We start from the raw sequence: 22,472 nt of genomic DNA on the forward strand, positions 1-22,472 counted from the left end.
TTTTCTAATATCAATGTTCTGAGCTGGACAGTTGGTCAATGGTTGCTTTTTGTGTTTGTTATGCTCTTTATGTTCTGGTTTGTAGTGGTCTAAATCCACCCATGTCTCTCATCTTATCGGTGTTGTTTATGTTTACTGCACTCATCCTTCACCACAGCTTGGCCATTAGCAGAGAAAGACTCATCCATTTACTCGTGCAGTCAGGCTGATGATATTTAAGCATTGGGGTAAACGGCACGCACTGATTTCACAATACAAAACATCCTATATGAAGCAAAGCTGGTCATTTCCCCTCTGCTTTCAACGACCACAAAGCTGCTCAGAATGTAGAGGAGATGCCTGTTTGAAATCACCTCTGCATCTTTTCCAGTCCCTCTAACCAAACTTTTTCCATTAAATGTAACCAGAGCTTGATGACTGTTCATGCGTGCGTGTAGATGATGATGACACCTCCATAAAATCTGACGTGTTGTCATAGCAGAGTAGTGGCTGCAGGTCAGATCGCCCCCGGCTGTACCCTCAAAATGTCTCATTACTAATCACAACAACAGCTGATCTAGATAAGCCAATAATTTTAGCATGTGTACATGAGAACTGCTTTGTCAAGCAAGTTATTAAACCGGAACATGTTTGCCAACGCTCATCAGTCCTTCCAGCTCAGCAAGCTGTCATCCTATCAGAAAGAGTAAAAACAGCTCCTCTGACTGGATCTCTTGTCTGAGTCTGTCACCATCTGTTGCTTCAGTAACTCATCAAGGCTGTGTACAGTATATCATTATGTGAGTTTAAAAAAGATAACTAAATTGCTCTGAACACTTTTGGGGCAGCACATGCCACATACATCCAAGTGTATGTCCTTTTATTATTTCTGAAACAAGCATAGGTTCCTGTATTACTGGCCCGGAGGCTGTATGGCTCCTTCTCAGTCCTCCCTGGAGACTTTAGAATTCACCAAATAAACTATTTAATGCATTCGTGAAAAGAACTAGTGAGCTCAGCAGCATCTGAAATCCTAGGAGATCTGCACAGAACACTAATAAAATGGATTTTAGATCTAAGTACTGCTTGTGATACAACTGCCTCAAACAGCTTATTCAACTTATCATCAGGATCACGGGTACTTTTTTAGTCTGGTTTAAGTCATATTTATCTGGTAGAATTTAGTTTGTATGGTGTTCCACATGGTTCTATTCTTGGACTTGACGTCTGTCAATCTGTAGTTTTTCTTTGGTCACAGTTTTTTTCATCAGGTAAGTAGATGCAACAAGGCACACAGTAAGTTGGGAGGGCGGAAGAAACAAGGATCGGACAGGTTAGAGGGAGTTCAGGGCTGCTGCCACAAAATAAAATCTCATGCCTGGGACGTTTAAATGTGGTGACAAGTGGAAAACAGTTGCAGGAGAAAATGAACAACTGCAGAGTTTTGATGAGAGGATAAAGCTCAAAATGGAATTTTCAGCCTTAGCAGGAACATGATGAAGGTACTTTATGGACACTGGTCCATAGTTTTAGCCGAAGAGTGGAAAGAATAGAATAAGACTTGGCTCACTCTGATAATGTTACTCAGAGTTTCTTCACTTTTCTCCAGGTCACCACGTGTTAGAATGCTGCTCGTCATTCACACTGAAACAACCTGTAAGTCAGCTGCAGAACCTGTACTCGAGAGGAAGGTGACAAAGTTTGCTACAAGGCAAGAGGATTAGAAATCAGGGACTACAGTGACAGGACAGGACAGGACTCTGGAACGTACAGACAGATTTACAACTGAAAGGTTTGTGATTAGAGTCTGCAGCACAAGAGGGAAAATAATATGTAGTTAGGGCTCTAGAGTGGAGCCCTGACTACACCTGCGACCTAATTTCTCAACGGTGCGACTAAAAAAAAAAATAGATCAGCAGGTCAACAGGTGCGACCAGCCGTTCAAGGGAAAACAAAGTCTTGTGACTCTGAGGGCCTCCCTTTGGTTCAACAACATTAGGCCCATATCATGGTCTAAACCAATCAGAGATAGTCAGAGATAGTCAAGGACGGGACCCCCCTCTGATTGGCCATGGTCCAGACAATGATAATAATAATAATAATATAATGCTCGGGCCCTAATAATAATATTCATGCGACCCGTCCAACTGGCCAGCCCAACGAGGAGGGGGGTGTTGTTGATTTTTTCATTCAATTTATCTTGAGATGTTTTAAGTTTAAATTTCATCTCAGTGAAGCACTTTAAGCACCAACACTTTTCAGTTAGTTCCGTGTGCTTCAAATAAAGAACTTTATGTTGACCATATTGTTAGTTAATCATTTACCAGTCAATATTGCCTAAAAAAAAACAGGTAGCTAATTTTTTAAAAAAGAGTGAACCTGTGAAACTGTGGTGTTGAATGCGATGCGGTCGAAAATTTGGGTGCTCCTAACTTAAGAAAAAAAAGTTGGGCGCACCAGTACAACCAGTGCAGAAAGTTATTCTTGAGAGCCGTGTAGCCAGGTACAGTGTTGTTGTTATCATAGAGAATTTACTTTTGATGAAATACTGGAAGAAGCATGCCTTTGGGAGTGACTTCTCGTCTAAATGACTGCAGTTTGGAGGAAAAGCTCTCCCTCTAGTGGTACAAAATGTTCAGCACTTCTTGTGACAGACTTAATGGTGATCAGCAGCAATCACTCACTTGGAGATGGACATTAGACCTCTATTTTTGTACCAGCCAAAATGAATTCGGATCACAGAAACAAACAGATAATCTGCTCTTTAGTTTCAATGCCACAGGTTTTCAGAACACCCAAAATCAGCAGACAGCACATCAAGTGGTAGACAGAAAGACTCATTAATGCAGACTGTAAGGAACCTGTAATGAGTTGAAGTGCATAAAAAATCCACCCAGTAAAAGTTAGCTGTGTTGCACCATGATCCCTCGCTCCCTTCCCACTCATAAATACTGCCTCCTGAAAGGGCTAAGTAAGTGTGACCTTTTTACACCAAAACCTACACATATATTAAGAGTTTTCAAATGCAAGTAAACAAGACGACAGCCGATTTTCGCATTGTCAAGAGCTGTGATTGCTTCTATTGACGATCTCATAGACTAATACAATAGATAAGTGTGGCATTTGACCCTTCTTTAGGCTATGATGGACCGCAACTGATGCACATGATTTTCTGAGAAAATTTGTTTTTTCATCTTTTCCACAGGTTCTCCAGTCAGTTTTAGTGTAATGCTCAGAGAAACTGTGAAAAACCCAAGAGCTACATGTCAAACTCCACAGGCCTCGGTTAGCATGTTAAATGTTAAAGTGCATGAGAGTACAATCAGAGAAAGACTGAACAAGAATGACTTGTTTGGAAGGGTTGTAGGAAAAAAGAGCATAGCTTCGGTTTGCACAGTTGCATCTGAACAAATCACAAGACTTCTGGAACAATGTCCTTTGGACAGACGAGACCAAAGTGGAGATGTTTGGTCATAATGCACAGCAGCACGTTTGGAGGAAACCAAACACAGCATATCAGCACAAACACCTCATACCAGCTGTCAAGCACGGTGGTGGAGGGATGATGATTTGTGCTGGTTCTGCAGCCACAGGACCTGGACACCTTGCAGTCATTGAGTCCGTCATGAACTCCTTTGTGTACCAAAGTATCCTAAAGTCAGATGTGAGGCCATCTGTCCGACAGATAAAGCTTAGCTGAAACTGGGCCATCAACAGGACAATGATCCCAAACACAGCAGCAGATCTACAGAATGTCTGAAAAAGAAAAGAATCAAGGTGTGGCAATGGTCCAGTTAAAGTTCAGACCTGAACCTGATTGAAATGCTGTGGTTGGGCCTTAATAGAGCTGTTGGTAAATTAATGTCCACAAACTCGAAAGAATGTTTAGGAAGCAACGTTGCAAAGTTTCGCCACAAGACGTGAGACTAATAACATCACATATAAAATGATTATTCCAAATGATTGCTGCTAAAAGTGCTTCAACAGGCTACTGAATCACGGAGTGTAGTTAGAGCTTCACTCATTTACACAGTTGACCATAAGCGGCGACAAAATCAAAGCTTACGAGCCGCACATGAAGGCATCGCGAGTGTGCGGCTGAAAACCGCAGAAAGGAAGTGCTGTTATTGCAACATCGCTGCCACGTCTGTCTGTCGTGTGCAGCTGCAGCAGCGGCTGGTCGGAGCACCGGGATGGGTTGGTGCCGGGTGATGGTGGGGGGATGAGAGGGAGAGGCTGAGGAAACCCGGAGCGGAAGGAGAGAGGAAACACGTAGCGCCACACGGCACATCACAACACTCGAAGGGCCAGAGCGCAGCTCCCACTTTAAGGAGCGACCGCTGCTTTCTGGAGGATCCTGCCTGCTGGAGGTCTTTTGTTCAGACTGAGGCGTCGGAGGGTGTACTCCTGTCGTTTTCCTGGGTTCAGACGGTGGGGGACACCCATGCTAAGCTCAGCGAGAATGGAGGAATTCGTAACCGAAGAGGAAGAGCCGTGGTACGACCAGCAGGACCTGGAGCAGGGTAAGATAAGGCACCATCCTCCCTGGCCGTGCCCGCAGCATCCCCTCTGTCAGCTGCTGGCACCGGCCGGTCAGCTGGCCCTCTGAACAAAGGCTCTCTGTGGTGGTGGGAGACGTCATTCGGAGTTTTTAATGCTCACTTCTACTGATTTCACTCCATAAACTGATAAATGAAGGAGTTGGTTAGGAGCAGATCGTGTTTCTTTTAAAACAATACATTGAAAGCATGCCAAGGCCTTTGCATCGTTGGAAACTGTCAACATGAAAACTGTGATTCGTTGTCGATGGAAGATGTAACGCTTCTTCCTTTAGGTAAAGGCATAGTACCATCACTGATTGGTTGATTTTATTGGAAAAAAATCTCTCTTGTATTATTGTATGAAATTACTTTTTTCTTTTTTTATATATAGGATACATTAATTGGCAGAGGCTCCTGTGCACTTCATTCAGTATTCCTGGAGGCTTTTGCCAATCATTTTAGGCTAACCCAAATCTCCAATATATTATGATAATTATTGGTGAAACAGTGCAACAACGTAATGATTTGATTTTGGAAAAGGAAGTACTGCTGCTTCTTTGAACAAACAAGGTTAATGATCCATAGAAACTTCAATATCATATCTTGGTATAAGCAGAAGAAAGATGCTTTTATAATGTGGTCACTAAAATTGTAAGACTAGTTTACATATTGGAATAATGTGTGTTGAAACCATCAGGCTGTGGAGCTGCACCTTACTGTACTTTAAGGGTAGCGACATGAGCTGATGATTAATCTACATGATCTCATAGGTCTAATATGAATGAAAATTTGGCAATTAAGGCAAGATGTAAGCAATCTATATGCCTTTTTGAAATTCCTGTTCCACCTATGGGGCCTTTAAAAGACGAGATAACAAAATTTTCAACCTTGTCTGGGTCTGTTTACGTGGGTGATCCAATCGCCAACAAGTGGACAGTGTAGAATACTGGTGTGAAAATCAGACTCAGCTGCTGGCTAAATGATGCAACAGCTTTAAAACTATTTTTTTGTTCTAGAAGTTTTATTGGAGTGGATTCTTGTGACCCCTGTCAATGAAAAATGATTGATTTAGTGGATTATCAGGCAGCTTTATAGGTGATATTCCCTGATCATTCAACTGTTGTTTTGATTGATTGTACCCTCTGTGTTCCCTGTATTTTAAAAGAATCTTATCTTTTCAGAGTTCTAAAGGATGTGAACCTACTTATACACAGCACTCGTGCACAAAATAAAGTTATCTCGAAAATAACATGAATGATAACATGAAGTCTAGTAAAGCACCTGTCAGACCAGAACTGTAAAAGAGGCTTTATAGCTGGAATGTGATGAAAATTAAGCAAATATGTTGCTTACTTTCCATGTCAATTTTTTTTTTGAAAATGGTTGAGGGGAAAGTGAAAGTTTGAGGCTTTTCTTCAATCAGAAGTCGTTTTCTTGTGCTTAAATTGGATTGGAGCAGAGTGCAGGGGCCTGAGGATTGAGGGCCGTAGGGCTGCGGTTGGATCACGTTGATTTAGGCCATCTGCTTTACACGTTGACATAATAACTGAATCTATCCCAGCTGCACAAGAGAAGTTATTTGATCTACGTTATCATGGTCTTTTTAGTTTCATATTGATAACATTGTTTGAAAGGTTTTAAGTATGAACAGAACATGTAAAAAGCCTTTAGAAGGTTCGCATATGTATGTCAGTGCTGATCCTATATGCAATTTATGTGATGACAGACAGATTAAATAAGATAGTTTCCATGTAGACGAGAAGAGGATTTTCCGTTCTAGTTCTTGGGAGCAATTATTTTGTGGATATTGCTGTGGATTAAACATATCAAAGGCATTCATCAGCCAGTTTATAATCAAATTTAACCCTCATTCATCTTAAAGTATGTGCAATATGGCCTATAATCCAAAGTTCTATCATATCTTCTGCCTAAATGACTGCCTCCTCCAGGCAGTTTTACATTGTAGAAGTGAATCATGAGTCATCGTGTTCTCTGCACCATTCACTTCATTTCCTGTTTCCCTTCATCTCTCAATCACCTGCTCTCGGGACAGCTAATTGCATTTCCTCCAACTGGGGTGAAATGGTGCTGATGCTGTGATTTGACTTGACTGGAAACACACACGATTGCCATCACGATGTGGATTTCTGAAGCCCACTTGTTTCTTGTGCACAAAGCACATGAGTAAAAATAGCTGTTCATTCGTCTTTGTTTTGGGAGGCGGTGAAGAAGAAAGATGGAGTCGAATAGAGCCGCAGCAAAAGAGAAGGCTGAAAATTAAGATGACAGTAAAAATGGCTGGTCTCAGAAAAATGCAAGCTGTGTCTACATGCGTGCTTCCATGCGACTCTGCAACACTGTTTGATGGAGCAGAGAGGATGTCAGAGCTCACAGAGCAGCGCTGGGCTTCAAAGTGCTGACTGCCCGAGCTGGTCTTTTGTCGGATGACATTTCTCGATGCTATGAAGCCATCAGACAGGGGCACCGTTGACATTGTATTACCTTGTTGTCATGCAGGTATTGCGGGGAAGCTATTGTTCTTTAGAACAAGTCTGATCAAGGTTTGTGTTCTTTTTGTGTTCAGGCTTCCATAGTAGGAGACAGTTTTGGACTAACGACGATATTGTTACTCAAAAGGCCGTATATCATCAAGCTTTGGAATAAAGATGCTCAAATTATATTAAAAGATCATCAAACTCATGTATCAATGGTCTATCAGACCCCTTGCATATCAGCTGTCATATAAAACCTTTAAACAGACAAAATAAGTTGGAAAACCAACTTTTAATTCTAAGAAAGAAATCCATAAAACTTCTCCATTTAGAAAATATATAAGAAACAGCTACTCAGTAATACTAATTAAAAAAAGTAAATCTGAGTACTCAAAACTTTAAAAAAAAGTATAGAAGTTGCCGATCCAGCTACAACATAAGTACATATTAAATTCAAGTATATCTGGATCTCCAAGAGATCTTTTAGGATTTGAGGACATCATTGAAGCTAATAGCCATCATTATCAATGAAGCTAATAGGCAACAGCTTTTTTACGTGTCCTTGTTAAGCTTGTCTTGGTTTTGTGGTTATTTGCATTTGTTTTCATGTTCTGTAGCCTTGTTTTTCTCAGTAAGTCTTGCTTTCTGGCCCCCCCACACACCTGGTCCTAGTTTAGTAACAACCGCACCTGCGTTGTGTCAGTCGTTATCCTCCATCAGTATGTATTTCCAGGCTCTCCTTTGTTCTGTGCGTGCTCACTGTGTTTCACATTGTGAGATTGTGTTCTTATGCCAGGCTAGTATTTCCTTGCCATCCTCTGCCTTGTGTTTTGTGACCTTTTGTGTTCTGGATTTCCTGCCATTGTTACAGTTTTAGTTTTGCTCATAAATTTTTATTTATTTCCTCAACCTGTCTGCCCTTAGGGTTCAGGTCAGAATTTGGATCTTTACCACAACTGCTACACACAACTGCATCATTAATCCATCAAACTCCTCACTTTCTTACACGTACAGTAGCTGAGATTGGGTCGATAGCATCAGGCTAACTGGATTATTTCATTTGTCCCTTTCCCCCCTGCTACATTTTTCGTCTCTTTTTGGGGAATCTGAGTCATCCTTGGCCATATATGGTCCATCCTGCAGGTTCTATTTTTCACCTACAAAGGAAGGTGCCTAGGAGACCAAACCAATTATGTTCTTGTGCATTAAGTTATAAACAGGAACCTAAATTAGTTATTCTATTTTTCTCCCAGGAGTATTGTCGAGATCCTGGAAAGCATTTATCTTATATTGAGATAAATATAGTTGTATTGTATCGTCATATCATCAGATTGCTCTGCTTTACCATTAAAGAAAGCCAAGCAAATTGTGTTCCTCAATTCCTCGTCTAGTCAGTTAAATGTCTATTTATAGTGTATACAGCACAGCAGCCCTTTTTCCCTATTTAGACTGATAAGGTGAACAGCAATCACACATCACTTTGTTAAAGTACCTGTATCTAGTGTTAAGGTAAAACAATCTAATCATTGGGACTGTATTACTTTTAAAAATTAGGAATTTAGATCAAAAGATATCATTAGTGCCCATCCCTGCTGCTCTGCCATGTTACTACCGTGGCCCAGAAGGGACAAACCAAACACTGGGTCTAAAACAGGCATTTTGTGTTATTTGCAGAGTTTGGTATGTCTTTTGCAATTCATAGTGCTAGATATCACTATGTCCTAGTGCCCCACATCCGGTCCTCGAGGGCCACTGTCCTGCAGGTTTTCGACGTTTCCCTGCTTCAACACGCCTGATTCAGATCAATGCATCATGAGCAATCTTTTGAAGATATAAGATAGAAATCTAAATGCTGGCTATGATGCAGGTCACATGTCAAGCCTTAAAAGCAGAAAAAAACAGGAGGAATGCCGACATATGATTAAGATTTTTGTTTGAGCCTGTTGTGTGTTAGCCAGAGCCTCTCCTGGCTCAGGAGCAAGAGGTCCATATGGGGCTGTGTTAGCTGAGAGAACAGAACTGGTTGACTTTGCTTCCTTCCTGAACTATGTCAATTCTCCTGTTATTTCTTGACTATCGTAAGTATTAAAGAAATAGAGTCTGAGGGTGGATCCCAAAAATCTTTCGAGATATTGCGTATTTGGACTATATAGGCCAGTGAGTTTTTCTAGAGCCTTTCATGTAAAGTGTGTGCAGTGGAGGAAAAAAAGGAAATGGAGAAGTCTTATTAGTTTCCACATTCCAGTGAATCTCATGGGTTATCTGCACCTACCAAAACAAAACAGCTGTGGAAGACATCACCACACTCTTTTCTCATTGCAGCTGGTTGAAAATACCAGTCGCCAGATTATGTGTATGAGATAAACTTATAGGTCACGTCCTGAGCAAACAGACAGCTGTCGATCGAGTCTTGACATGCAAAGTCGTTTTCTTGTGGAGTGAGTTCTATCGATTGACTCTCTTGTCCTTTAATTCTATTGTTTTCCTTTCCCTCTTCTTCCCTCCCCCTCCTCCCCCTCTTTCTCCTCTTCTTGCTCTGTTATTCTCATGTCACTGTGGCTGTGTTGTGTTCACTGGGCAGCTAAAGAGAATTAAATATTTGACAGTGGCGCTCAAACAGTATTTGATTTGTTTTACTTGGTGGTTTTTGAACTTTGGTTTCAAACAGCTGTAGCTACCAGTTCAGTTTTGGGTTTTGGGAATGAATGCTGGTTCAGGCTAGCATTACAGTGACTGTAAAAAAATTGCATAATTTATTTATTTTAGAAACAAGGTTTAGAAACAAGGTACTCGGAATAATTTTATTGCGTTCAGCTGTTGAATTATTGCTGCTAATACAAACTACCCAGTTCATCTCAGCTCAAGCAAATGATTTTGTGTGTGCCAAAAGTTTTTGGAATTGATGAAACCTTTCAGCAAATAAAAATCTTATACCTGTTTTTCAGCCACTTGTGAACAGAGTACGAATAGTTAATGCTGACATCATATGAATATAGTTTATATAGCTAACATGTTAGCAAACCACACCGAGTAGCATTAGCTTTCATTTCGTGTCGATCTCTGAAAGAGTGAACATGGAATGTTTTTTTGAAAGACCAACGCTATGGAGATATCACCAAATTGCATATGCACTTTCTGGTTACGATTTAAAAGAAGCTTTCTAATTTAGTTCGTAATACCTTAAAGAAACATTGCGTACAATATGTTTTGATCAGTCCATCTTATTCACTGCATGTGTGCCAGAGCTAGCAGTTACTCAAATCTTAAAATTCGAGAAGAATACATTTTCACTGTTCTTTGGCTCTACCAACAAAACGTGGACATTTGAATGAACGTTAAAGTTCCTTCTTGATTTTGGAAAAGAATTGGAGGCTTTAGGTCCACTTACAAGACTGCACAGTGGTGTGCTGGTTAACACTGTCGCCCTACAGAAACAGGGTTTCTAGTTCGAGTTTTAGAGGTTTTTTTCAATATGAAGTCCCCACTTATGCAGGGGTACTCCGGCGTCTTCCCATCAAAAACTTGTATTGTAGCCTAATTGGTGATTCTAAATTGACCTTAGGAGTGAGAGCAAGTGTGCATGGTTATTTGTCTCGTTTTTCTCTGTGTTGGCCCTGCAACAGACTGGCAACCTATTCAGGGTTTTACCCTGGCAGCTGGGATAGGCACCAGCCCCTCATGACCCTCATTTGGATTAAGTGGGTATTAAAAATGTATGGATGATCAATTTACAAACTTTTACCCTGAGTCCAGTCTTTTCAACTGGACTGAGCTTGTCATCCAAACAAAATCTTATTGTATAATCTGAAATAGACAGGAAATAAAAAAACAGTTGAAAATCATTTCCATTTTTCTCCAGCACAACTTATACAGTAATGTAAACCAGAAAGTTTTCTGGTCTCGTCACCTGGTAACCCTGAATAAGGACATTTTCTAACTTTAATTATAAGTTGTGAGAGGGTGTATACTACAGCAAGCCATTTTGTTTGCTTAACCCTAACCAAGTGGTTGTTTTAACCTAAACAGTGAATGAAAGACAAAGTAAGCAGTGACTGAAAATAAAGTTAGAAACAAAAGGAAAATGGAGAAATTGTTGATACGAACGGGAAACTCCACGTCTTCCAGCCTGCAAGTATGCTTTTCTTTGCCTTTTAAAACAGGTAATCACTCTTTTTGTGTAGGTTTCATGTACCTGGATATTCCGTGGGCCGTATTATTGGTAGCTAAGAAAATTTGTTGTATGAAAGCTCTGACACATCTTCATACAGTGTAATTAAGAGGGTAATTTGTTCTCATATTATTACTATTATGGGCTGCTCAAGTTTCGCATAATAGATGTTAAATCCAACTTTTAAGTTGTGTTTCTAGTTACTCATGCTAACAAAAAGAGGCCTGGGTGGCCATCCACTCACTCGAGGAAGGATTCATTCAGTGGTACCTGAGCCGCTGAGGCCGGGGCCCCACAGGAATTCATTAAGCTATCAGCAGCGTGTGAATTGCTCCATGTGGAGCTGCTGGCATCAGCACGCTTTGCTTGCTGCTCATTATTTTAGCCGAACAAGGTGAGAAGAGGCGAAGGAGGAATGTGGTGCCAGAAAATGCTGTGTTGAAAATACAGCTGTCGAATTAAATGCCAGCTTTTCTAAATGATGATAGTAAAGAACAGGCCATTGATTGTAAATTAACCAAAATCTTTTGCATTTCTGTGCTGCAATTTCTTATTATTTAGCAACTGACATATTCTGCATGGTGCTAATGATAATAATGTATTATTGGATGTGACATGTGATATCATGAGTTATTAGTTTGACTACTGAAAAGTCTGTAATGTGTAGCCACTTCAAGAAAGCAGAAAAAAATCTTTTAGCAACAATAACTGTTAGCATATATGTATTTTTTTTATTAGGGATTCACGGATGTGTCGGTCTAACATCAGCATCAGTCGATACTCAGCTCATTGACTGCTATCAGCCTATCGGTAAATAGGAGAACATTAACCGATGGCAGTGGTTGATGCGTCTTTGGTGTGTCCTGGTTGTGTTTGCCCTGAAACTGACTGATTTATTTAAATTCAATTTTGTTAGACACACACAAAAAAAGAAAAAAAGTTTGATCGTGTTAGCACGGAGTAGTTTAAAAATTATTTTGACAGTTATTTTATTTGTTTTTTTACACAAAGAATCTTCTTATATGAAGGTCTCTGATAAAGGTTTTTGATACACTTCTGTTAATGAAGTTGTACTCATTCAAATATAGTGTGACAGGCTGAAATACTTTAACACTGTTCGGTATTTTATGATGTATATTTCATTGTTTCCCTGGTATTAAAGGGAAAATGAATGACTAAAACAATTGGTATCGGCTATCGGACAAATGATTACCTTTCATATCAGTAACAACCCAGAATTTCACACTGTGCTACTATTTATACGTTGATATTCTTTTGGAAATATGTATCTGCCCTTAAGCACACAGTAATTCTGCTTTTTGCTCTTCATTTGGTCTCCACCAACTGTACAGCAGGCTGGACTAAAACAGCCAATCAAAACAATGAGCTAAAAGGAACAAAAATACTTCATATAGCTTTGAGGAACTCCAGAGTATGACAACAATCATCTTTGAGTTCTGTTGATAATTAGCTAAAATAGAAAAATAAATCATTAAAGATAACAACAAGATCATTCAATTTGCTCCTTTGTAACGGGGCACTTGCAGCTCAGGATTAGTGTTGGCCTGGCATCTTTCCCACTGATCGCTATGCATTATTAAGGCAGGAGCCGGGACTGTGTGAGCTGCTGTTCAGCTTGCTCCACCTTTTCTCTGAGGTTGCGAGCCACATCTTGCTGACATGCAGCAGTGCAGGCCGTCGGTGCTGCTGAGTCAGAGCACAGCCAGAACTGAGAATGATGACGGTGACTCATCTTACTTTGATGGTGCATTAGCAGTGTGGAAACGCAAATAAGAACGGTGTTGCAGTGACTGCCAAAAGAGCACTTGTATTTGATACTTTAGATATGAATCTGCCAGCTTGCTTGGTAAAATATAGCCTGAATCTTAGTGGAAAGCTGTCTGTTCAAATAATTTTGGCATCAGTCTCTGACCTTTTAGTCAGCAGAGAGTGGAGGACCTGCAGGGGGACATGCTGCAGGGAGGAGTTCTGCCTCTCTGTCCTCCAGCTGTCCTCCTTCTATAATACAACTGGTGCAGACTGGGTGATGTGATGACCTATTTGATTATTCCAAACCCTATTATAACCTTGCTTGAAATAGAGCAATGTGCCCTATTAATGGTGACAGTAGTGTTATGAATTATGCAGCTGCAATTTCTTTTTTCCTTGAGACTAAATTCTTCCTTTTTTTTAAAGTCCCACCCCAATTTTTCATTCATTAGCATAAATCCGTAAATCTTCCTTTCCACATTTTCTTCATTTTCCATGCTCTTCCTTTTTTGTCCTATTTGAATCTAATTTGTCCTTTTAATATTTCTGTCTGTATCCCTCTGATGTCTAGACCTCCACTTGGCAGCAGAGCTTGGGAAGACTCTGTTAGAGAGGAACAAAGAGCTGGAGGACTCTCTGCAGCAGATGTACATCACTAATGAGGAGCAAGTGCAAGAGATTGAGGTACGAAGCACAGAGCCCTGCCAAAGATGTCAAGATTCAGTTGAATTTTCTTTGGAATAGAGCCCCAAACATAAAAATGCCATCTTCCAAAAACAGCTTGCAGAGTGCTAATAGCTTGCACATATTTATGTCAGTGTTGCAAACTATTTCCAATGTAATGTAGTTAAATCTTCGAAGAAAAATATCAATAAATGTCACTAGATGACATCATCTGTTAATGAGCATTTCAGTGATGGCACCTTTTTTCCCCCTATAACCCTTTACATGTTTTTGCATCTCTCATTTTCTCTGTGCTCACATATATTATCAAATGTTAGTACTTAAAATTCCAAGTAAAGCTGTTGTGTTTCCAACTGAAGCCAAGACCCTCTTAGAAAGCTCAGTTTGCTCTGATTGGTCAGCTCCAGGTGCCCTGATCAGGCCCCTCCCACCATTCTACATCAGTTGAGCCATTATTTTTGATATTTGGAACTGAAATTCACTGGACTCCTGAGTACTAAGCAACTAATCACCATTTCTTTTTCCAGGACATGTCATGAAGAATACCTCCACAGCTTTTTTTATTATTATTTTTTATTTTTAGTTATTGTAGGGGTAGATACTGGTGTATAAGTGAGGTATATTGCAACACAAGTGGAAGCACAGGTAAAAGAATAGATATATTAATGCCTGTCGTACTTCCGACAGTAGCTGCAGGTTCATCAGCCGGGAGCCACCCTTCAGTGATGCTTTGCTCCTTTAATCCCAGAACATCTAACGGTGGTGGAGCAACAGTAGGGACCTCTCCCTACCGACCCCTGCAGCTAACACATATTGAATTAAATTATTTAGATGTCATATCTGATTTCATGGGCACTTTGGTACTTTACAGAATGATTCCAGAGTCTGTAAAGTGCCATTTTTGATTAAAGGAACTACACTCATTGGATTCTAATTAACTTGACGGATTCTATTTAATTTCTGTTAATGACAACATCTTTGAACACACAAAAAGCTCATCGTGGGATTCAGTGGCTGATTATGGTAGGACAGATACTTTTCTTGCGATACAGGCAATATTTTTCAGGGAACATTATCAGCCACCACTGTATAAATGTACATTGCCATACTGTATTTTGTCTTATATTACCATAGACCTCCTAACTACATAGTTTCTCTGTATGGCATCCAGTAATACAATGAGGAACTTTGGAATTACAATTGACCTGAATATGTTTTTTTTAACTCTCAAATAAAACAAGTCTCTCTGGCACCTCTCTGCTGTAAAGGTTAGTCCTAAAACATTTTTTAGATAAAGTTTTTTTAGTCTGTGTTTTCCTGGATGACCCAGACCCATTACTTTGGAATGTATTTGTAGGCTGAGGCTTCACTGAATTGAGTACAGGGCTATAGATCCATCACTTATGAAAAGAAAAGTTCTATTTGTGATCAGATTTGTTTGATAACTGGCAAGCTCCACCTGCAGATGAAGATCATGTGATATAAGTGCCAGAGCAGCAACAAAATCTCTCTCAGGATGTGACTGCTTTATTAGAAATTTTAGTGTCCCTACTAAACATATGTATGTGTTTGCGATTTAGTACCTAACAAAGCAACTGGAGGTTCTTCGGGACATGAACGAGCAGCATGCCAAAGTGTACGAGCAGCTGGACGGCACAGCCAGAGAACTGGAACGCACCAACCACACTCTGGTGACGGACAGCAAAGCCTCGCAGCAAAAGATCGAGAGGTGCGATGGACTGGGAGCTCTTTTTCTTCTGTTTTGTGCCTTCTTTTATTCTATCCATAAGCTTTGCCTTTTTGCTCTCTATACACCAGGTTGACAGGGACTATTGAGGCTTTGCAGAACCAGGTGGAGTCTCTGTCAGGGCAGGTGGAGCAGCTTCGCTCGATGGAGCAGCTCCGAGTCAAAAGGGAGAAGAGGGAGCGACGCAAGACCATCCACTCATTTCCATGCCTGAGGGAGCTTTGCACAGCACCCAGGTGAGTGTTATTTCCAGTGTGAAAGAGTTCAGAGGGATTTCACTCATTTGCATTTGTGAAAAACTTACAACGGAGCGAGCTAAGTACGTCTCTCTTTGTCAGGTATGAGGATGAGTTTGTGGTGGGCAGGGCCGAGAGCTTCACCGTGGATGCCAAGCGTCCGCCTTTTGAGGAAGAGAACCAGCACCTGAGGGAGGCGGTGTCGGCTCTGCGAGCGGCTGTCCGGACTGAGAGGGGGAGAAGGGAAGGAGTGGAGAGGGAGTGCAACCTCCTGATTGCAGAGTTCTCCCGGCTGCAGACACGGGTGCAGGTACCCTGCAAAACAGAAATACAGCAAAGACTTAGAATCTTGTGTTATTATCATTCCCAAATCATTGTGGATGAACTTAGTTCTACTCCTCTTTGCAGCTTTGCTTCAGTTCATTGCAATTTGGGGACATTTGTTTATGCACAGAACTCTTAAGAACCCCAAAGCATTTCCATGAGGTTATAACCCTTCCAGATTAATGGCAGCAACAACTGCTTCTCTAAGATAATAGCTGATGTCTTTCCTCCTTTGCATTTTATTAACACACCCCTTAATGCTCAATTTCTTCACGCACTACTTATGTTTATAAATAATGATGCGGCCTGATATGTCGCATGTTGCTTTCATATGAAGTTGTATTCATCTTATTTTAGGACATGATATGGAACAGAAGGCTTTTTCTTATGTCCTGAATTGTAAAACTAGAGAACTTAAGGAGGGTGTTCTTTCTTTTACTCATGACTGTAAGTGGAAGAAAGTTCTGTTCTTGTTTAAACTCATATTCTCTCAACACACCAACAGACCTTTGTAGATTTACTGTAAGTTAAAACTGAAGTTGCTTTCCCCCCCAGGATGCTGAGAGCTGCCAGGCGAGGGTCCGTGAATTGGAAGTGGAGCTGCAGGAGCTGCAGCAGCTACGTCGTGCTCGGACTTACCTGCTGAGCAGCGAGGATGACGGCGTGGCCCTTACCCAGACTGTCCTCAATATTACCCCCGAAACTGACACTTTCCTGGAGGAGGAGGTCGGAGAGACTGGAGGTGGCGTCAGGGAGGAGGCTGAGGGTGGAGGAGGTGTTGGAGGTGAGGCGTTACCTGAGTCCAGCCCTGTAAGGAAGAGCTGCAGTGACACGGCGCTCAATGCCATCGTGGCCCGCGATGCGTCCGGCCGCAGGAGAGGCAGCTACGCCCTGCACGCCAACAGCGTCCGGAAGAGAGGGATGTCCATCCTCAGGGAGGTGGACGAGCAGTACCACGCCTTACTGGAAAAATACGAGGAGTTGTTGGGAAAGTGCAGGCGCCATGAGGAGAGCTTGTGTCACGCCGGTGTCCAGACTTCCCGGCCCGTCTCCAGAGACCCATCCATGAAAGACTGCGCAATGGGCCCCACCTCGGCACCTCCCCCATCACCCACCCAGTCACCTTCCACCCCTGAAGCCATTGAGAGCATCAGCAAACAGGTGGAGGCGGTGGACAAGCGCCTGGGGCAGAACACTCCAGAGTACAAGGCACTTTTTAAGGAGATTTTCTCACGCATTCAGAAGACCAAGATGGACATCAAAACTACCAAAACCAAAACTAGCAAATCTGGCAAATCTGGCAAATCCAGTAAACACTAAATTTATACCAGTCGGCTCGACCGAAGATGAGTTTGTTGCTATTAAAGTGTTAAATGCTTCAGTTTGTGAACAGGTACCGGTGTTAACATTCTTATAGAGGGTGCTACTCTAAAAAAGAGCTAAGTTCAAGTTCAGATCAGGTAAAGTTGAGGTCAGATCAGACTGCGCGGTTTTCATCCAACTGTCAACCAGACAAACGGAATCTGATTTGCATGCATACAACATATTCTTAGATCCATCGTTCAGACTAAATATATACCGACTTCACTGCTTTACTTAGCTGACACACTACTATTACAATAACACAGCTGAAGCAGTATGCCTGCCATGAGCCTAAAAAATAAAGTAAAGATCCTAGTTTCACAAAAAAACTGAGAGGAAATTTCATCTTTGAGGCGTGGAAACCTAAATGTAATATCAACTAGAAGTATATCTGTTGTGTTCATAATAAAGGACTTTACTAACATTTGTATAATCACGATAAGACTAGATGATCTCTCACCTCTCACGCAACAGTGCTCTCTGCGTTTAAAATGACTTTGAGGTGCTAATAATTCTCCTCCCACATTTGGCCCTGACTCTTGCTTAATGAAGTTCATGAGATGTCACCCTCGGAGGGCTGTTTTCACAGTTTTTAGAAACGTGATAGTTTTATGAAAAGATCCATACCACTGTGGGTTGCTGGGTTCACACCTAGCAAGAGCTTACTCAGCTTATTCAGTTGACAAAGATTAAAATGAGTTGAATCATTCACAGTTTAAAGTTTTGAACAAGCAAACAACCATAAAAACGAACTACTGGTAGTTCAAATTTATTTCTCGCTTTCTTTTAAATGAGCTGCTGAGCTTGTTTCTTACAGCAGAGTCTAATTCTGTTCATCTATACAGCCCACAATCATTGTCCCATTTAGATGAATCACTGAATACTACCTGTAAAAGCCAAGAAAAAAACATGCCTTTACATATTTTACAATTGAAACCAAAATAGATAATTGCTTAAAGATTCAATTTACTTCAGAGCTTTTTAGTTGTCTCATGATCTTACCTTTTCCTAATGATTTCTTATCCTCACATACCCATATTCCCAAGACTGGGAATCACTGTGTCATTTCAAATGGTTGCAGATTTGGCTGATACTTTAACTTTTCTTCTTAAATCTTTTTCATTTGTAATGTGTACTGATTTAATGGTACAACTCCTTTAATATCAGCGGTGATGGTGAAGTTGCTCCGAGTCGCCACTTTCAGCCATACTGTAAATGGAGATTATTGTTTTGTGCATGTTATGGCTCCTCATTTGTGAGGACTGCTGTTGTTATGGGGTAAGGTGCTCAGAGAACAACATTCCTGTACAGGTCTCAGTTCACTGGATACTCTATCCACATTCATATCTCTGTTCCATTCCACAATGTACATGGACTGTACTCCCTGTCCTCTGTCCCCTTCTCAGGGAATGTCAGCTAAAGGAACTCCCCTTGATAAAATTCCTCTATGTGGAACACCCTCTAACATCACCAGCAGCACTCCTTCTATGCATTGCTCTGAGAGATTACACACATGCTTATTTACACGAGACACCTTTTACTGCAGCTGTAGTAATTTAGCATGGTTGGCTACTATTAGCTTGTTGTGAGCTAACTAAGCCAAATCAGCATTGGTTTACCTTGCTAGGTTGGTTCTTCACTTCACAGTAGATTGACTGTCAAGATTAATCTTGATATTCAATTACCCATCAAAGAGAGAACATGCTAAATGACAGGATACAATAACATTTTATTAATGCCCAAAAGGCATATCAAAGTTTAGATTATGATATGAAAATATACATTTATGAAGTTTGCACACCTATTGTTAATTAATGATGTCATTGTTGAAGTGATTTAAGAGGTTATGTGATATAAATAACAACCATTAAAACTAAAAACGAAATACTATTCGGGAAACAAGCCATAACTACTATTAAAACTGGCCTATTAACAAGCTAAGCTAACGTTTACTGGCTAGCATAGCTGTGTAACTTACAACAAGCTTAATGTTAAACATCTGTGCTAAAAAAAAAAAACACAAATAACAGACATTTGAGATTCTTGTATTAACAGAACAGTGAGTAGCGGGAGGGCTGCCTTCATTAGTTATAGAGTGTAGGTTGTTTCAAGTAGAAGATTTTTTTTTCAGGGAAGTTCCCTTAGCAGGAAGACTGGGTTTGTTTATGCTCCCTTTGCTCCTTGCTTTAACATGGCTGAATAGCCTGTGAAGTCCATTTCACAGGGAACAACGGGGCATTGGGAAAACACCAGACACCGGTCCACTGTGTACACTCCCTAATTATGTAGTTGCGTGAAGCCTTACTGGTGCACAGTTCATAGCTAGTAATATCGCTATTTGTCTACCATTACCGTAGTCATTTTTACTGCTTTATTTTAATTCAAAGGGGAGCGTGGCCATAATGGAAACCACCATCACATAACTACTAGCAGTGGTGAATTGTGATCGAAATTAAATTTTTCAAATACTGTCCTGCAGTGACTGCAGTCTATTCTGAAAAACTAGACCAGTTCTTTCATTAACCTTGCTTCTTATGTAAAGTACTGTGCAAAAATCTTGAGCAACCTCACATTTTGTATACATGTGTGTATATTTATATATATATATATACACAAGGAATATGTACACAAGGAAAAAAAAAGGCAATGCTGAGATATACTAAATTATCAACTGGTAGCTCTTTAGGAATCATCTCTTCGGTACAAAAATACGATTTTAAGCCTGTGAAACAGTATCCTCCGTGGCATTTTCTGTAAATGCAACTAAAGGATTGGGAGCAAATTATGTATCTTTGTGACAGGCTACAAATAATTAAGATCATAGAGATTAAAAAAAAAATTACATTCATGTCAAGTTTTTTTGTTATGTGTAGACACAACACTGGATTATCCCTTGAGTTGGATGCCTTTTTCAGCTTGATTGACTCACAGTTCAGTGTTAAGTGGCATAACAAACAAACAAAACAGATTATTCTGAATATGGTCGGGTCAGAGGACTGGGCTAAAAATGAAAGAGCAGCCAGTGTGCATGGAAAAGCTAACAATCTGTGGCTGTGGCGCCATATATAGCATTTAAACTGTAAAAGTATTACCCAAACAGTTTTCTCATCTCTTAAACCATCTTTTCATTTGCAGTGTGGATTGGAGATCAAGTGAAATGATCGTAGCTGTATAATGTTAGGAAATTAGCTCGATTTGGAAACTTGGTACTACTATTTCTCCACTTTGTTCCCATCACCTCGACTCCTGTGTGGAGTGCCGAAAAGCCTTTCCTGTGGATATTAGACATAAAGAGATTGTTCATTAAGTGGGATTGGTTTTGATTATGCTGATGATATGATTCCAGTAAATGCTATGAAGCTGCTGTCATAGAGAGCCGTTGCAAAGTACAATCTCTGCTGATAGCTGTTTTCGCAATTTCAAGGAATTATAAACACTCGTCATAAAGAATATGGTGTGAACACTCCTGTGTAAGCATGCAAAGTTGTTGAGGAGCCAACAGATCAACTGGAGGGGAAGAGCAAAATAAGAGACTTTACTGTCATTTTTTTTTTAAAAGGCCACTGAATGAAGACAGCTTGATTGCTTTTTAGACCCTTTTTAAGTATTCTGTAGAGCCTTTTTAAATAAGAGTTCTCTTTATTTATACAACATAACAGACACACTGTGTAGTCACTCTGTAACCAGTAGAAAGCTTCACCATATAGGGCTTTCTCTGACACCTATCAGTCTTGCCAAACTATAAAGCTAACTTGCAACATATTGCACCTTTTTCACAATCTACAATAACTATGCCTTTTTCTGGGTGATCTTCTACATGTAAAGCTTTGTTATACTGAATCGTAATACAGCTGATATTTTATACCCAATTCTTCCCTAATGCTGACGACATAACCGAGCCTGAAACCTCTCACTTGTGACACATTAGGGGTCATCTTAATGTTGAAGATAAATGAATAGATAAAAGGCTCCATTTACAGTTGCAGCAATCTAGTTATATGGGAGAACTGTGGCGTATTAAATGCATTTGAGGTAATAGCTTGTGTCTTTTTAAAATGGTTTGAGCGTAAGCAGAGGGAAAATATGAGTTGGCAAAGATAAACCAACATTAAACCAGAGCCTGTAATTATTTTCAAAAGGCTTGTGGGGTTTCTGTACTGTAAGGCCTTTTCTATTGCACTTGAAAGGTCTCATCTTTTGCATATTTAGCTCATCTAAAACTCTACCTGTGTATTTATGTGTGTGACTGTCTTACTTTATTTTGAACTTTTTCAGTGCCTAAATGTGAATGTCAATAACATATTGCCAGAATATTAGTATCTATTTTGCATTGCTTTTATTACTTTATTTTTTATTAAATGTGTGCATTATTAGTTCCTAGGTTATTACCATTAAGGTTTTGTCTGGTCTGTCATTTGTTCATACCATAACTGAACGAAACTTACTTTATCCTGCTAATAAAGCATTCAGACAGTATATTTTACATGTGGTATTTATTGTGTGTTAGTGTTTATTGAATATGGGAGAAATGCGGAATTAAGTTCCAGAGGAGAGTAGACAGTTCGCATGAGATAAAACCACAGAATGTAAAACTAGTCACAGCCAGTGAATAATACGAAAAACAATTGAAAATGTATATCAAAACGTATCATAACCTCTTTTTAACCGACATGAGCCCAGTGAGCTTGGGTGAGTTTGCATACACGGAGATTGTCATCAGAAGAGCGTCGTCACTGTAATTGCTAAACTCGTCGAAATGAAAGCGACAAACATTGTTTATTTTATCTGTTTAGTTTTGTGCTGAAAATAATGAAGATTTAACTAAATTTTGGATTAACTATAGCCCCGTAAGCGGCAGGTATATACTCTCGTTAAACTAAGCTAGCATTTTGAGCATTTTGTCAACGGTCAGCGAGAATTTACAACGTGTAAGCGTCAAAACCGAATCAAAATTCATACTTGTAACTTTAAAGTTTAGTTTAGTTTGTAACTAAACTTGTAATTTCAGGGTCACACTTGAAGGTGGGAAATTTGTGTGTTCATCGGATTTAGTTTTACACATGCACAAAACATTTCCACAGATACAAATATGTTTTACACATACAGATACACATTTTTACAACTTCAAAACTTTGTTACACATGCACAAATTATTTTTACATAAACATT

At 40.1% G+C, this 22,472-nt stretch overlaps 1 protein-coding gene across 1 annotated transcript; it reads left to right on the plus strand.

Annotated features, from left to right (window-relative positions):
• Positions 1-4,053: 4,053 nt before the first annotated feature.
• On the plus strand, positions 4,054-21,779 carry LOC140278566 (cerebellar degeneration-related protein 2-like). Its single transcript, XM_072373604.1, has 6 exons — positions 4,054-4,502; positions 13,522-13,634; positions 15,215-15,363; positions 15,453-15,617; positions 15,720-15,927; positions 16,497-21,779. Exons 1-6 carry the CDS (start codon positions 4,424-4,426, stop codon positions 17,259-17,261), a joined length of 1,479 nt encoding a protein of 492 aa, XP_072229705.1. The 5' UTR covers positions 4,054-4,423; the 3' UTR covers positions 17,262-21,779.
• The last annotated feature ends 693 nt before the right edge of the window (positions 21,780-22,472 follow it).

The sequence above is a fragment of the Leuresthes tenuis genome, unplaced genomic scaffold (genome assembly GCF_036924035.1).
Source record: "Leuresthes tenuis unplaced genomic scaffold, fLeuTen1.0.hap1 SCAF_20, whole genome shotgun sequence".
Taxonomy (NCBI): domain Eukaryota; kingdom Metazoa; phylum Chordata; class Actinopteri; order Atheriniformes; family Atherinopsidae; genus Leuresthes; species Leuresthes tenuis.

What these genes read in the sequence shown, in the direction of transcription:
- LOC140278566 (XM_072373604.1), top strand. Translation starts at nt 4,424, where the DNA reads ATGCTAAGCTCAGCGAGAATGGAGGAATTCGTAACCGAAGAGGAAGAG. An exon ending in AGCAAGTGCAAGAGATTGAG is followed by an intron (nt 13,635 to 15,214) that starts GTACGAAGCACA and finishes TTTGCGATTTAG; the next exon opens with TACCTAACAAAGCAACTGGA. An exon ending in GGCTGCAGACACGGGTGCAG is followed by an intron (nt 15,928 to 16,496) that starts GTACCCTGCAAA and finishes TTTCCCCCCCAG; the next exon opens with GATGCTGAGAGCTGCCAGGC.